This window comes from Enhydra lutris, unplaced genomic scaffold (assembly GCF_002288905.1).
Source record: "Enhydra lutris kenyoni isolate GAN:26980312 unplaced genomic scaffold, ASM228890v2 scaffoldscaffold13, whole genome shotgun sequence".
Classification (NCBI taxonomy): Eukaryota; Metazoa; Chordata; class Mammalia; order Carnivora; family Mustelidae; genus Enhydra; species Enhydra lutris.
This window is the reverse complement of record NW_019154097.1, coordinates 48,944,017-48,960,620: the sequence shown is the minus strand read 5'-3', so window position 1 is coordinate 48,960,620 and position 16,604 is coordinate 48,944,017. Positions and strand designations below refer to the sequence as shown.

At 54.1% G+C, this 16,604-nt stretch overlaps 1 protein-coding gene across 1 annotated transcript; it reads left to right on the top strand.

Moving 5' to 3' along the window:
- The first annotated feature begins 3,754 nt into the window (after positions 1-3,754).
- Positions 3,755-9,914, top strand: LOC111146417 (neuronal tyrosine phosphorylated phosphoinositide-3-kinase adaptor 1). Its single transcript, XM_022501958.1, has 6 exons — positions 3,755-3,822; positions 5,375-5,730; positions 6,192-7,709; positions 8,582-8,797; positions 8,996-9,105; positions 9,657-9,914. Exons 1-6 carry the CDS (start codon positions 3,755-3,757, stop codon positions 9,912-9,914), a joined length of 2,526 nt encoding a protein of 841 aa, XP_022357666.1.
- The last annotated feature ends 6,690 nt before the right edge of the window (positions 9,915-16,604 follow it).

Here is a 16,604-nt window from a genome sequence, read left to right as displayed (position 1 = left end):
TTGGCATGAAGAAATAAACCTCCAACGTCCATTTTTCTCCCTTTTGGCACCCTCAACCTGCCATCTGAGCAAAAGTGGGGTCTAACAGCCACATCTGCCCTCACTCCTAGCTTCAGAAGGAAATGGATTCTAATTAATTTTGGTCAAATGGAACTATTCCTGAGGACACTGAAAATTCCTCACATTCGTCTGCTTTATATAGTGATCTCACAGATTCTCCAAACAGTCCAGGGCAGGGATGGGGTCGGTTTTGAACTCCAGTGTTTCTGCCAAGGAAACAGATGCTCGACGGCATTCGGTTATTTATTTGCCCGAGGCCTCAGAGCTAGCGTTTGATGGCACTGAGGCTAGGACTGGGCTGACACATCCCTCCTTCTTCAGCTTGAGCTCATGGAAAAAAATTTTTAAAGATTTTATTTATTTGACAGAGCGAGAGAGAGATCACAAGTAGGCAGAGAAGCAGGGGGAAAGTAGGATCCCTGCTGAGCAGACAGCCAGACGCTGGGCCAGATCACAGGAGCCTGAGATCCTGACCTGAGATAAAGACAGAGACCAACCCACTGAGCCACCCAGGCACCCCTAGCTCACGGAAATTTTTAACCACTCTTCAGGGTTGGGAAACAAAATGATGCCGCCTGTCTCCACGTTTACATATTCTGAATTTCTTTGTTAAGATGCATCTGTACTCTGCCTCTCTCCCTTCCTGGTAACAGGGGCTACCTCAGCCAGGTCCTAAAGGCCTCCCAAGTTCTGAGGTCCAGGAAGCAGCCTCCCACACCCCCCCCCCCCCCCCCCCCCCCCCCCCCCCTGCCAAACTCCGAAGCCCAGCCCCCCGCCCCCCCCCCCCCCCCCCCACACCCCACCTCTCTCCCCTCTGGCAATACTCAGAACACAGCCCCGCTGCTCCGCCCCCAGATCCTCCTTCCTTCAGCGCTGACTTGCTACAAACTACCCAAAATTTATCTCTGGACTCTCCCCTTCCCATCAACTCAGAAGCTCAGCCTCAACTTGGGACTCCTCCGTGTCTGCAGGCCCTGGGACGTTGCTGGTCTCTGCAGAAATGTTTATTGAATGAATAAATAAAAATTCATTCACACTAAGGTGTGAATGTGAAAGGGCTGTTATGTATTTTAATGTGTTCCCTCTCCTGGGGGTAATAATAGCTCTTTAATGTATTTTCCAGCTTACAAATCTCCTTGTATTCCTTTGCTGCCCCCAACAACTTCATGGAGCAAGGTATGAGATGAGGCATCTCTCAGAGAGGTGGTGTGATTTACCCAAAGCCACACAGCGCCATCTGCAAAGATTTGCCATATAAAGTAACGTGCACAGGTTCGGGGGATTAGGGGTGGGGGATCCATTTTTCAGCCACTTAAGGGTAAAAGCCAGCTCCTCTTGCAGCTGATGTTCGGCAAAGGGATTTCCGAGGGAGGATTTCTCGGAACCTAAGGCAAAGGTGAAGGGGCATTGAGGAGGGGGGCGCGGGGCCGTTGCCGCGGTGGTCCCAATCAGAGGCCGATCCCCGGGGCACCCAGAACCTGGAGGGCACCGCCGCGCAGTCAAAGGTTGTTGGGAGGATGACTTGAGCCGCTGGGGCGGACTGGCCTTAAGCCGTGGAGCCCAGGCCATGAAACAAGGTCCGGGCGCCGGGGAGGCTCCAGGGATACGCGACCAGCTGCAGAAGAGCCAGCTCTGACGCCCTCCCCGCACCTGGGGGGCTGCAGGAAGATGGGGCGCAGCCAGGGGAACACGCCCCCTGCTGGGCAGAGACTCGGATGGTAGGGCTCACGACTCTCCGAGCCCCTCCGCCCGGAAAGCGGCACCCCCTGCCGGCCTCGCCGCCTCACTGCACTCGGGGCCCCGCAGCCGCAGCCGCGCCCCGGCCCGACGCGGGGTGCGCACCCGGAGAGCGCCAGGCGCACACGGGGTACGCGCGGGGGCGCAGGTCCCGGGCTGCCACTGGGGGGCGCCGCTACGCGCTGCGCCCGGCTTCGCTCCGCCGGGGCCTCGGACACCGAACCGAACACCGCCCGGCCGGGCAGAGGCCGAGGGGCGACGAGGAGCGGCCGCCTCAAAGCGGCGGCGGGCCGGCGGCAGGTCCCCCGCGCCCCGCGACCTTTCTCCGAGTCCCCCCGCTGGCTCGGCTGGCTCTGCGGCCACCGCGCCTCCCAACCCATCCCGGCGGCGCAGCGCGGCGCGGCCGCTCCCACTCCGTCCTTGGAGGGTGTGGAAGGGTGGGTTTGGGGCCGGGGGCGGGTCTGGGGGCGGACCCGGAGGCGGGGCTGTCTCTGCGGCAGGGCCCAGCTCGGCTCCCCCCCGGTCTCTCTCTGTCTCTCCTCCTCCCTCCTCCTGCTCCGGGCGGAGCCCGGCATGGGGGGGCCGGCGCCCGGCAGGCCAGGTACGGTGATGTGGAAATTGGGGAGCCTTGGTGCGGGGAGGTGGGGTGGGGGGGACAGGGAGTAGTGAGGATTGGCGGGGCGAGAGACGGAGAAACCCAGGGTAGCAGGACAAGGAGAAGGGGAGGGGTGCCCGGGAACCTGGGGCCCTTGGATGGAGAGGGGGATGAAGCCGCCAGGTTTGGAACAAACAGGGAAGGGAGAGGACGGCAGTGAGGAGGGGCGCCTAGGAGGAGAGGTGAGGCCGACGGCGGAAAGGAGAGTGTGTTTGGGGGGAGGGAAACCAGAGCAGGTCTGGAGGCCGCAGCTCAGAAGGTAGCTATGGGGCCAGACGGGAGACCCCCGGGTGGGATTGAGGGCAGGGACTGGAAGAGGGAAGCCGGGAGCCTCCCAGATCCTGGAGGAGGAAGAAGGGGATCTGGGCCATCATCGAGGGAGGTGGAGACTGTCACTGAGGGGCCGGGACGCAGGCATAGGGGTGGACCGAGGCCCGGGGCCCAGGCAAAGGACTGGAAGGGAAAACTGCCCGCAGGGAATGGAAATGGATGGATGGGTAGTATTGTAGATGCCCAACTCCGAGTGCCCCCCGCCTCTTCGCCAGCATCCCCACCCTACCCTCATGACATCCCCAGCGTCAGGGCCCGAGAGGGTGTGGGGATTCTGACCATCTCCCCCTTCCCCAGTGGGGTACAATGTACGCAAGTAGGCTGTAGCAGAACTCCTTGTCTGTAGGTATGTCCAGCTCCCCATAGCCGGTGTGTATGTGTGTGTCTGGAGGTCTGTGTGTGCTGTGGGTGTGTCAGGGGTGTTTATGTCTGTGTGTGTCTGCCTGTTCCTAGGTTGTGTTTACCCATCTGATCTGTGTCTGGTCCTCTGTCTGTAGATATGGGTCTGTGGCCTGGTGGTTTGTGTGTCTGAATGTGTATTTGTGTGGCTGTGGGGCTGCTGTGTATTTGTGGGGCCTGTCTGTGTGGTAGATCAGGATGTATTTACAGGATGGGAATCTGTGTCGAGCTGATCTCTCCAGGATGTGTATTTGTGGCTCTGAACACCTTTGTCAGGGTGTGTGACTCTGTACACATATCCTGTGTCTGTCTGTCTGTCTGTGGGTCCTAGAGGCAGTGTTGGGTTTTCTCTGCCTCCATCTGTTTTCCACTCTCTGAGGACCCAAGTCACATCTCCACTCCTTTCTCTCTCTCTTTCTCTCTCTCATTCATTCCTGGCCCCCACCCACCCCACATCTTTCTTTTTTCCTTCCCATCTCCCCCTCCAAGTGGATCCGGGACCCAGGGAGGGCCGCCCCCCGGGCCTGGTGGCGCTGAGCAGGGCCCCCCAGCCCCCACCTCCTGCCCCACGACATGAACCTCCTCTACCGAAAAACCAAGCTGGAGTGGAGGCAGCACAAGGAGGAGGAGGCCAAGAGGAGGTAAGGCCGCGGTCCCAGATATCTGCCCTGTGGGCTGTCCCACCTCTGCTTCCCCAGTGTCTTGGCCACATCCTTCTGCCCTTCTTGGGTCCAACAGCCTGGTCAGGAGTCTGATCTGAGAGTCTGTGCTCAGTACAGAATTGCTGGGATTGCACACACCCTGTCCCCACCCTGCTCCTGGCCCCTGGCTCCAGCCCTTTTCCTGGCCTCTTGTGGGGGGGCCTTCCGGCTCAGGAGCACCCCGTTGGCTCTTCCCACCCCTGGAAGCCCAAGTCACTCCTTCCTGACTCACCTCTGGCCTGTAGTCTTCTCCTTTCTGTCAGTATGGGCTTGGCTCCAGGCTCCCCTGTCACCTGACCTTGGAAGGGGCAGGCCCCACTGCCCTCCTGGTCCAGGGACAGGGTCACTTGTGGGGTACCAGAGAACATCCGTTTGGCCCTCTCCCCAGCTCCGCTGCTGGGGGAGGCGAGTGGCCAACGGACAGGATTGTGTGTGTGCGTGTGAGTGTCGTGGTGGGAGTCATGAAGGCTGGGCCCTGCAGAGGAGCCAGGCCCGGAGACCTCTCCCTGCTTGCCCTCTCCTTGCCCTCCCAGGGACCTGGATCCTGGCCTCTCTCCGCTCGCTCCCCTCTCTCTTCACTCCCATTGACAGCACAGCCTCTTGGAGCCTGAGTCAGAGCCACCTCCCTGCTCCCTTCTCCCTCCTCGAAACTGTGGAGTTTAATTCTTGTTGTTAATTAGATTAATCAGAGCTATGACTGCAGTGATCTCTCCCTAATGAAGGGTTAGTAGACAGGGCCTTAATGAGAGCCCACCCCGCAGTGGCTCTCCCCTCTCTCCTGCCAGCCGCCCCTCCCTTCACTCGCACAGAAGCTCAGGGACAGTGAGAGGGAATGGGGGTGAGCCTGGGAGGGTGACAGAGAAAGGACGGCACCAGCACCAAGGGAGAGGCAGAGCCAGAGGAAGGGAGGAAAAGGATCAGCAGGAGGAGGCCGCTCTGGCGATGCGGCTGTACAGCCCTCGGCCGGGAAGGGAGGCGCAGGTCGGTGTGGGAGCGAAGGCCGCGGGAGCCGGACATGCTGGGAGGCCAGAGGCCAGGTGTGGGCTGGCATGAGCGTGAGGAGCAGAGCCCTGGCGGCAGGTGTCTGTGCCCGGCGGGGCTGTGCTGCCTGTTTGCGTCTCTCTACCTATGCATGAAGCCATCCACACAAGGGCCCTGTGCCAGATATGCCCAGGCTGGGATCAGACAGCTCCAGGGACGCTCCCCTGCACACATACTCACCCTTTCGCTCATCCCTACTTGCCGTGCCTCCCCGATTTCCTTGTCTGTTTTAAAGCCTAGGGATTCTGCCAGAAGTTTCTACTTTGCTGTCCTAGACCTTCAGGCAGCCTCCCATCCCCACCCCAGGCCCCTTCCTCCTCCTCCTCCTCCTCCTCCTCCTCTTCTCCTCCTCCTGGGAAGGCACAGGGCTGCACACCCCTCTGAGGGTAGAGGAGGGGGACGCCCAGGCCTGAGGCCCAGCCTCTGTTCCATCTTGGCCTTCTCTCCCCAGCTCCAGTAAGGAGGTGGCTCCTGCAGGCCCCGCAGGGTCCGGGGCCGGCCCGGGGCCTGGGGTCCGGGTGCGGGACATCGCCTCGCTGCGCCGCTCCCTCAGGATGGGCTTCATGACGATGCCGGCCTCCCAGGAGCACACCCCCCACCCCTGCCGCAGCGCCATGGCCCCACGCTCACTCTCCTGCCATTCAGTGGGCAGCATGGACAGTGTTGGGGGTGGACCTGGGGGGGGAGGCGGGGGTCTCACCGAGGACAGCAGTGCCCGAAGACCCCCTGCCAAGCCCCGGAGACATCCCAGCACCAAGCTCAGCATGGCAGGGTCGGGGGTAGAGATGCCCCCCAGCAAGAAAGCAGGTGAGACACCCCCAACCCTCCCCAGGAGCTGGGAGGATCCATTCCAGGCCAAGAGAGGCCTACTGGGGAAGGTTCATTCAGGGAAGAACTAAGAAAATGGAAGGTTCCATTCTCAGTGGGAGTGGTGGGGGGGTGGTTTCTTTTTGGAAGGGCCTGAGATGAACCATTCAAGGGCAGGGGAAGCTCCCCGAAAAGTCCATTCCAGGGGAAGGGGTGGCCTTGAAGGGACATGAGGGTGGGACAGAATTCACGGTGGGAGCTGCGGATTCTGGGGAGTTCATCAGAAGGACTGAGAGCAGGCTGGTAGAAAGGGAACCCACCGTGCTTTAAGTTGAGGGGTGTGGGGAAAATAAAAGACACAGATATGCCCTTGCAGCTGAGTTAAGAGATCAGAAGGGGTCTGCCCGTCTCCTATCCGCACTAAGAACCCGGTTTATTTTTCTCCTTCCCGTTCTGGCCAGGCTCACAGAAGCCAACCCCAGAGGGCCGAGAGTCCAGCCGGAAGGTTCCGCCACAGAAGCCCCGGAGAAGCCCGAACACCCAGCTCTCTGTCTCCTTCGATGAGTCCTGTCCCCCAGCCCCCACTCCTCGTGGGGGGAATCTGCCCCTTCAGCGCCTCAGTAGGGGGTCCTGCATAGCTGGGGACCCTGAGGTGGGTGCCCAGGAAGAGGAGCCCGTGTACATTGAGATGGTGGGGGATGTCTTCAGGGGAGGAGGACGAAGTGGAGGGGGCCTGACTGGGCCCCCTCTTGGGGGTAGGGGCCCAACCCCTCCAGCGGGCGCTGACTCGGACTCAGAGGAGAGCGAGGCCATATATGAGGAGATGAAGTACCCACTGCCCGAGGAGGCAGGGGAAGGCCGGCCCAACGGGGCCCCCGCATTGACCGCAAGCTCCTCGCCACACCAGCCTCCCGCCCTGCAGCCCCACGCCCACCGCCGGCCAGCTTCAGCCCTCCCGAGCCGGAGGGATGGGACACCTACCAAGACCATTCCTTGTGAAATCCCCCCGCCCTTCCCCAACCTCCTCCAGCACCGTCCTCCGCTCCTGGCCTTCCCCCAAGCCAAGGCTGCTTCCCGAACCCCTGGCGATGGGGTCTCGAGGCTACCAGTCCTCTGCCACTCGAAGGAGCCAACGGGCTCCACCCCAGCTCCCCAAGTGCCTGCCCGGGAGCGGGAGACGCCTCCCCCACCGCCTCCGCCTCCTGCTGCCAACCTGCTGCTGCTGGGACCCTCGGGCCGGGCCCGGAGCCACTCAACACCGTTGCCACCCCAGGGCTCTGGCCAGCCCCGGGGGGAGCGGGAGCTCCCCAACTCCCACAGCATGATCTGCCCCAAGGCGGCAGGGGTGCCGGCAGCCCCTCCTGCCCCGGCCGCCTTGCTCCCTGGCCCCCCCAAGGACAAGGCTGTGTCTTACACCATGGTGTACTCAGCAGTCAAGGTGACCACGCACTCCGTCCTGCCAGCTGGTCCACCCCTAGGTGTTGGGGAACCAAAGACGGAGAAGGAGATCTCGGTCCTCCATGGAATGCTGTGCACCAGCTCGAGGCCCCCAGTGCCTGGGAAGTCCAGCCCCCACAGCGGGGCCATGGGCGCGGCAGCTGGGGTCCTCCACCATCGGGGCTGCCTGGCCTCCCCACACAGCCTTCCGGACCCGACTGCGGGCCCCCTGACTCCCCTATGGACCTACCCAGCTGCAGCAGCTGGGCTCAAGAGACCCCCTGCCTATGAGAGCCTCAAGGCCGGGGGGTTGCTGAATAAGGGCTGTGGAATGGGGGCCCCATCCCCCATGGTCAAGATCCAGCTGCAGGAGCAAGGGACCGACGGGGGTGCCTTTGCCAGCATCTCCTGCGCCCATGTCATCGCCAGTGCAGGGACACCAGAGGAGGAGGAAGAGGAGATGGGCGCCACGACATTTGGGGCAGGCTGGGCTCTGCAGAGGAAGGTCCTGTATGGAGGGAGAAAAGCAAAAGAGCTGGACAGTGAGTGAGGGGTGGGAATTTGGGGGTGGGGGAACTGGGGATGCTTGTGATGATCTTGAGGAAGTGTTGGGAGGGCTTGTCTGGAAGCCACAACCCATTGTCCTGAAGTGGGAAGTTTTCAAGGAGACTGGAGAATAAGGGCACGAAGCAGGCTGAGGGGCCAGGCTCCCCGTGTGCGTGCTGGATGGGCAGGAAGACCTACAATGGGGAGAGGCTAGAATCTGGCCCCAAGGGTAACCACTTCCTGCCCCGTCCTGCTCTACTCCCTGCCCTTCTCTTTGCTAGGTTGCAGGGGTGTGTGTGTGTGAGTGTGTGTGTGTGTGTGAGTGTGCGCACACTAGGAGCTAAACACAGCTGCCTCCCAGCTGTTGCCATGGCAACCCATCCAGACAGGAGGGAGAGGAGAGGGAGGCCCCTACCGTTGCCTGGCAACGCAATGCTCTGCCAGGCCTCCTCCCGGAGCTGAGCTTAGTTCCCTAGCAGCCCTTCCCCCAACACCCCCCCCTTCCCGGCTCAGGATTTGGGATCTCCCCTCTGTGTTTCAGAGGGTGGTCGCTGCGGCCCTATCGGCCGGAGAGGCTGTGGAGCTGAAGCTGGGGTAGGGGAGACCCCTGTGACCACAGAAAAGGGTTTGGTGGTAGCAAATACTTGTCTCAGGCCAGGGATGGCACTGATGGGTGGAAAGGAAAGTGGCAGTATTGGGGTCCCTCCTGTGTGTTGGGGGGGGGAGTGTGAAATAGGTTCCCTCCTTGCTCTGTTGTGACTCGCAGAAGGGCAGTCACTTTTGGTCCACACGTATCGCAGTGGGTGTAGCTGGGGGGACAGCAAGACCCTTCCCGTGGACAGGCACTAAGCTCTCGTTATCCCAGCAGAGGTCGAGGATGGTGGCCGGGCCTGGAATGGCAGTGCCGAGGGTCCAGGCAAGGTGGAGCGTGAGGAGCGGGGCCCCATGGCATCAGGGATCCCAGTGAGGAGTCAGGGGGCAGAGGGCCTGCTGGCCAGGATCCACCACGGAGGGGACCGAGGAGGGAGTCGCACAGCGCTGCCTGTACCCTGCCAGACGTTTCCTGCTTGCCACCGCAATGGAGGTGACACCCCACTCGGGGCCCTTACAAAGATGGGGCTGGAAGGGGAGAGATCTCCCAGGGTCCATGTCGTGGGCCCTCCATTCTGACAACGATGTCGCTATCCCCTTGCTTCCCCTGCTGAGTCAGGGGTAGCCTGGAGGGGGCTGTGGGAGGGGAACCGGGAGGCCCCTACCCTCGTCACTTATCTGTCCACCTCAGACTTCACAGGAGGCTACCGCCTGGGACGCTCGGCCTCCACATCTGGAGTCCGGCAGGCCGCGCTCCACACGCCCCGACCCTGCAGCCAGCCTAGGGATACCCCAAGCCAGGTGAGGGGAAGACCACGTTGGGTTTTCTTTTATTTGTGAAGGAGCAGGTGGAGAAGAAGGTCTGGGTTTGGAAAGAAAAGCAGGAGGTCAAGCTCGGGGCGGGGTTGGGGCAGGGGCTGGCACAGCGGAGTAGGCCCTCCTCGGGGTGGGGGCTGGGGTTGATCCTGGGAGGGGCTGTATTCCATGGGGACAGCCAGACAGCTGCCACCACTAGCCTGCCATGGGCCTTCGTGCATTTAGAAAATGGGGATACCGATTCGAAAAGTGCGTTCTACTGGGAAGATAGTTCTTTAAAGGGGTGCCCATTCCTTAGGGTGAGACAGGCCCAGCCTGGCACTAGGGCACCCACTAGGTGCAAGAGGTGGGTTTCTGTCCCTGTCCCCCTACCGGAACACACACTCTCAGCCAGGGGGAGAGGACTTGCTTCTGGGGGAAGACATTGGTCTTTGCGGTGGGGGACGGGGCCTGGTCGCTCTGAGGTCCTTGACCTCCCCCCTCCTTTCGCCTTCCTCCCCTCGTCGCGGGCCGGCGGGCGGGAGGAAGGAGAACAGACCCAGCCCGCGCTGCCGCTGCCGCTGCCCCTGCCGCCTCAGCCCGCCCGCGAGCGCGACGGCAAGCTGCTGGAGGTGATCGAGCGCAAGCGCTGCGTGTGCAAGGAGATCAAGGCCCGCCACCGCCCCGACCGAGGTCTCTGCAAGCAGGAGAGCATGCCCATCCTCCCCAGCTGGCGGCGGGGGCCCGAGCCCCGCAAGTCCGGCACCCCGCCCTGCCGCCGGCAGCACACCGTCCTCTGGGACACTGCCATCTGAGGAAGCCGGGAGGCCGGGGCGCCGGACTGGGGAGCGGGGCGGGGGTGCCCGGCTCTCTGGGAGACTTGCCTTGAAAGAGGGACACTTGAAGGACCAGGTGAGAGAAAGCCAGGGAGAACCCCCAGCCTTGCACCCTAACAACCGCCCCCCACCCCGGAGACGGGGGAGTCTGCCAGGCCCATCGGGCACGGCCCCCCTGCCCCACCCGCATCCCCTGAAATTCGGGGAGGAGGGTTTGAGGTTGGGAGTGAGGCCCTCCGCTGCTCTCCACGCTGGGAGAGGCAGACGACGACTCCTGAGAGGGCAAAGGCCAATCCCGGAGGTCAGCATGGGGGAGGAGGAAAGGGAAGGGAGGAAGGGGGGGCGGGTCAGGTGAAGGACGGGGCTAGCGAGTGTGAGGTAGAGGGGCTCTTTTATAGAGCCGGGAGTGGGGAGGGGGTATTTATTTCGTTATTTATTTTAGTTGGGAGGGCAGTTCTGGCCTCTTTTGACCTACTCCTGGTTAGGGAGTAGGCAGTGGCGGGCAATTAAAGGGAACCAAGTTGGCGATCTCCCCAAGCCTGAAGCTGGCACAGCAACACCCACCCTGACCGTGGGGATTGGTGTGGATTGGGGAGCCAAGCAAGAGGAGGGAGGGGCCCCAGCGAGCTGAGGGCCGCAGACTCATTTACAGTATTTTACCACGGCCAGAATTTGGTAGTGAGTGTGGCCTGCTGTGTAACAGGCATCTTACTTAGCTCTGGGGTGAGGGGGTAGCACCAGGGATGGGCGGGATGATGGGGAAGGAGGGAGATTTTAGCGGGTGGGGGGTGGGCGGGGTATTTATTTAAATAAAAAAAAAAATCAGAAGAGATGTCAGGAACTTTTTTTTAATTCCTTTCTTTTCAGAATAATATATTAAAAGACTAATGATCCTAGAACTGGCTTCTTAGAGTTCAGTGTGCTCTGCTTTTCTTACACCTGTTTCTTTTCTCTCTTGGCCGGTGGTTGGTGGGAGTTCGAGGTGGTGGTGCAAGGGAAGGGTGAGTGGCTGGGGAGAGGTGGAGTTGGAGGTAAGTCTGGGAATGCCTACTGAGTGAGCTTCCTTGTGCTTGGGAATGCACCCATGCAGGAGCATTCAGACTGAAGCCTGCCCTTAGGCAGCCTGTAGTCCACTCAGGGATGAGACATCTGGGACAACACCAGGTGTTGCTACAGCAGTAAGGGGGTTATAGGAATCATCTAAGAAGGCTTTCTAGAAAGTGAGCCTAAAAGGACAGGTAAAGTTTGGATGAGCAGGGAGAGGAGGGAAAGTCCCAAGGTCACACACAGTATGATTGTCTGCAGAACAGAAGATGGGGGTAGGGCAGGAAATGTGTTTAAATAATGCAAAGGGCAATGAGTCAACCGCAAATGATGCTGGTTCAGAGAGATGGGCATCAAAGCAAGATTCTGATCCTCAGGAAGCAATCACCAAGGAGGATAAAAAAGTGGGAGAATGGAGGGCAAGGGACAGTTTGCAAGACGGAGCTGGAAGAACATCCTTAGGCGGGGAATGAAGGAGCTGAATGGGGCATCCTAGAAGCCCAATTTTAGAACTCCTGTGACTGGGGAAATGATCACTTTGACAGAGCAAAGCTAGTGGGGTAAGAGGGATTTTGAGGGAAGAACGCTGAATTGGAAGCAGTGGTTAATACCCAGGTTGAAAGGTTTGTTACCAGCTAGAACAGACTTTTCAGAAAGTTTGGTGAATGATACAAGAAATGTTGCTAGCAATCTGAAGAACATTTTATGGGTTGTTTTTTTTTTAAGATTTTATTTTTAATCTGCACCCAATATGGGGCTCGAGCTCACAACCCAGAGGTAAAGACTCGCACGCTCTATGAACTGAGCCAGCCAGCCAGGTGCCCCAAGAAGAATTTTTTTTTTTTCAAACTTCAGTAGTTTTCTATTTATTTTCATTCCTATTAGATAAATTAAAACCAGCACATCAAAGTATTCATTATTCCTTGGATATTATTGTACAAGATAAAGCTAAATTTACTTTTAATTAGTTATTTTAAAGAAAAATGTTAAATAATGGTGCAGGTATGATATACAGAATATGGAAAATTATGACAGCAATATGACAGTTTTTAGAATTTGGGAAACACCAAGTTAGAAATGAGAGTTTGGGAGAGATGAGAAGTTGGGAAAAGATTAAAAGACTCTGGACATTAGGAATCATCAACCGAGAACTAATACTCCAGGCCTAGACTGAATTGTATAATGGAGAATTGGATAAAGAGATGCATTAAGAACAAAATATGAACAAGAAATAGCTTTCTACATTTTAATATTTTTAATTGAGATATATCAACATACAACATTGTATTAGTTTCAGGTGTCCAACATAATGATTTGATGTATTTATATATTGTGAAATGATTGTCACAGTAAATGCAGTTAACATCCATCCCCACACATAGCTACAGTTTCTTTCCTTGTGATGAGAACTTTTAAGATCAACCCTCTTAGCAACTTTCAAATGTTATTGTTAACTATAGTCACTATGGTATACATTACTACTCTAGGACTTATTTATCTGATAACTGGAAGTTTGTACCTTGAACCACCTTCACGAATTTTGCCCATGCCCTAACCCCATCTCTGACAACCACCAACCTGTTCTCCATGTCTGTGAGTTTTTTGTTTTTAGGTTCCGCATGTAAGTGAGATCATAGAATATTTGCCTTTCTGTCTGACTTATTTCACTTAGCACAATGCCTCAGTGTTGTCACAAATGGCACAATTTCTGAAACCTTTTAAATAATTAGAAAATTACCGGAAGTAAATATCCTGCTTATAAGAGCAAAAGGAATCCTAAAATACCTCAAAGTAACTTTAATAATGTATAGGACTTATATTTGGTCAATCAATAAAACTAAAGTCCTCTGAGTTAAACCAGGATTATTTGCATATAAGCAGAGTAATAACTTGTTTGTAGATAAGAAGGCCATAATATAAAAGATAAGCAGTTTTCCCTGAAACCATAAATTTGATGCAGTCTCTAAATTCCAAAAGGATGAGTTAGGAAACTTGACAAAATAATGCAAAAGTTCATCCAGAATGATAATGAGAAAAACCAGAACATTCTGAAACAGATGAGTAATGGGGAGACCTAGTCTACCAATATTAAAAGTTGAAACAAAAGCACAGTGTGCTGGGATTGGCACAGGACTGGCACATCCATCAGAATAGAGTCCAGAAATAGCTCCAAATGCACATGGGAATTTGGCATGGATATGATAAAGGTGGTTATTTTAAGGGGAAAACAATTATTCAATGGTGGTTTCTTGATTAGCTACTTAAGGGAGAGTGTGGGAAGCTGGATTTCTATTTCATTCGTTATGCCAAAAGATTTAAATGTAGAAACAAAAACATTAAAAGCGAAAAATGGGTGAACATTCTTTTAACCTTGGGATGGAGAAGGTCTTTCTAAAATGACATGCAAACCAGAAACAGACTGAAACACTTTTAAGTTTGATCATGTTCTCAACCAAAACGTCTATATGGCAAACTCAAACTATGAACATTAAACTAGGAAAATATTTTTTTAGATTCTATTTTTAAGTGATCTCAACACCCAAGGTGGGGCTCAAACTCACGATCCCGAGATTGAGTCACACACTCCACTGACTGAAGGAGCTAGGCACCCTATGGAAAAAGATTTCAAACACATGAAAAAGATTGACACAGTATATCAGAAAGACTTGTGAGTTGATAAGAAAAGGAAAAAACAACCCAAACGAAGGACATGAGCAGATAATTCACCAAAGAAACAGAAATTACCAACAAACATGTTCAACCACAACCACAAGTGATATGAAATACAGCAATAATAAAATACTTTCTATCTGTCTGACAAAACTGAAAAAAACTCATAGCATCAATCTGGCAAGTATATATGGAAAACAGGCACTCATTGTGTAAACGTAAATACACCTTTTCTGGAAGTCAGTTTAATAATATTTGTTAAAAATTTGGGCACCTGGGTGGCTCAGTTGGTTAAGCAACTGTCTTCGGCTCAGGTCATAGTCCTGGGATGGAGTCCCACATCAGGGTCCCAGCAACATGGGGAGTCTGCTTCTCCCTCTGACCTCCCCTCTCATGCTCTTACTCTGTCTTTCTCTTTCAAAATGAATAAATAAAACCTTTAAAAAATTTGTTAAAAATTTAAATGTACATAGTTTTGACTCAAATTCCATTTCCAGGAATTTATCCTACGGAGGTGGTTACACAAGTGCACAAAGCTAGATGCACAAATGTGCTAATTGCTGGGCTGTTTGAAATGATGAAAAATTGGAAACAACCCCAATTTCATTAGTATGGCACTAATTTATGGTAACAATGGAACACTGAAGCTGTTAAATTGAACACAGAAGGTATCGATGTTCTAAACTCAAGTTCACAATAAATAAGTGAATAAAGCAATGTGTGGAAAAGCACATTTTTAGAAAAAAACTCGTAAAAAACACATTTTTAGAAAATCATTTATGTATAAATTTTTATGTAGGTCCGGAAGAAAATACACCAAATATTTGATGGTGATTACTTGAGGTCTGAGAAGAGAGGGGGCTTAATTTGATTTTTTTAAAAATGTATATTGCGGGCATCTGAGTGGTTCAGTGGGTTGAGCCTCTGCCTTTGGCTCAGGTCATGATATCAGGGTCCTGGGGTCGGGCCCCACATCAGGCTCTCTGCTCAGCAGGGAGCCTGCTTCCCCCTCTCTTCTGCCTGCCTCTCTGCCTACTTGTGATCTCTCTGTCAGATAAATAAATAAAATCTTTGAAAAAAAAAAAAAGAACCTTACAAACTAGTAATAAAGGAAATTTTTTAAAAAATGTATATTGCTTGAATTTTTGCATAGATCTTTACCCGGACATCAGAAATTATATTTTTAAATTTCTTTTAAAAATTTATTTGAGAGAGAAAGCATGTGCAAGGAAGCATGAGTGGCTAGAGGGGTGAAGGGGGAGCGGTAAGCAGACATACAGGGCTCAAACCCAGGATCCTGAGATGATGACCTGAGCCAAAGTCAAGTGCCTAACCAACTGAGCCACCCAAGTGCCCCAGAAAAAAATTTTTGAAGAAAAATCAGTAGTTCGGTATTCAGGAAGGATGAAGACAGGGGTTGTGCTCCATGACAAAAAGCAGAGGCAGAGGGGCACCTGGGTGGCTCAGTGGGTTAAAACCTCTGCCTTTGGCTCAGGTCATGATCCTAGGGTCCTGGGATTAGGCCCTGCATCTGCATCAGGCTCTCTGCTCAGCAGGGAGCCTGCTTCCTCCTCTCCTCTCTCTCTGCCTGCCTCTCTGCCTACTTGTAATCTCTGTCAAATAAATAAATAAAATCTTTTAAGAAAAAAAAAAAGGCAGAGGCAGGCATGAAGTGTCAGCACCAAGGAGCTGGCATGTGAGGGTTCAAATCCTATATTGGCACATAAAGCCAAGTTTCTCACTTTCAGATAACACAGTGACTCCTTTGGGAGGTAGGGATGGAGACTAGGATCTCCGCAAAGATGGAGTTAGAGTCAGGAACGAACAGAGTTCAGATAGGAAGATCTCAGGTTAGGCTGGTGCTTGGAGTGGATGTGAACCCTCAGGCTACCTAAGATTGGAGACCTGGGAAGAGTGTGCAGTTTCTAGAACTTAGGATGTGCTGGAACTTTGCAAACTTGATAAACTTCTTAGAAAGGATGGAAGGATGAGCACCCCTGGGAGGTGAGCCCAGACCAAGCCCTTCCTGCCTGACACAGGTAAAACTCACCTGGACTCACCTGGGACTACTACCCTCTTAGGGTCACAAAGGCATTTTCAATACTTTCTAACTTTCTAGACCCCAGCACAGCGGAGGACTCTAGGACAGTACAGCTAGAGGTTAAGAGGGACTGGGAGCACTCAAGTCAAGAGAGAGACAGGAGCTTCATGAAGAGACCCTCCTTGGGGAGGTAATGCATTCAAACTACAGAGAAAAGAAATACTTCAGAAATAATATTCGGGCTTATGTCTCATGGCCCATATCACCTTTGAGATATTTCATCTCTGAAGAGAGATTTCAATCAAAGGTAACTAGGGTCATGTCAAAAAGTCTTGGGAGCAAACTTCAAGAGATGCCCAATAACCCAAGGATGGGCTAATTTGATCATCAGGAAGGGTAAGAACTATCATGGATTGAAAGGCAAATGTGGCTCAATTCATTAGTTTATATTGACAAAAAATTTTTTCTCGCCTTTGGAGGATGTTAGAGAATCAATTCATTATTTTGAATTATGAAGCTTCTCTACAAAGAAACATTCCGGCTAATAAATGACGACAGAATTTTAGACTTAGAATATCACCATGAAGTAATGGGTCCAAGTACTGAGTTCCAACAACACGCAACATCCCATAGCACATGGTAAGAGACAACCAGATCTTATGGTCGCCTGATGAGGGAATGTACCATCATCTATGAAGTGTTCTCGCCCCTGCTCCCCCACTGAACCTAGGGATGAGATCAAGCCTGTAGATGCTGCCGCCAGTTACAGGAAATAAGAGGAGACAGGAATGCACTGAATACCAGTGAAGGCGGACAGCAAAATTGAAACGGTGGCAAACACCTCAGGGCAAGCTCCCTGGGTTCTTCAGCAAATATATTGCCCGGGGAAATAAAGAGATGGAGAGAGAGGCAAG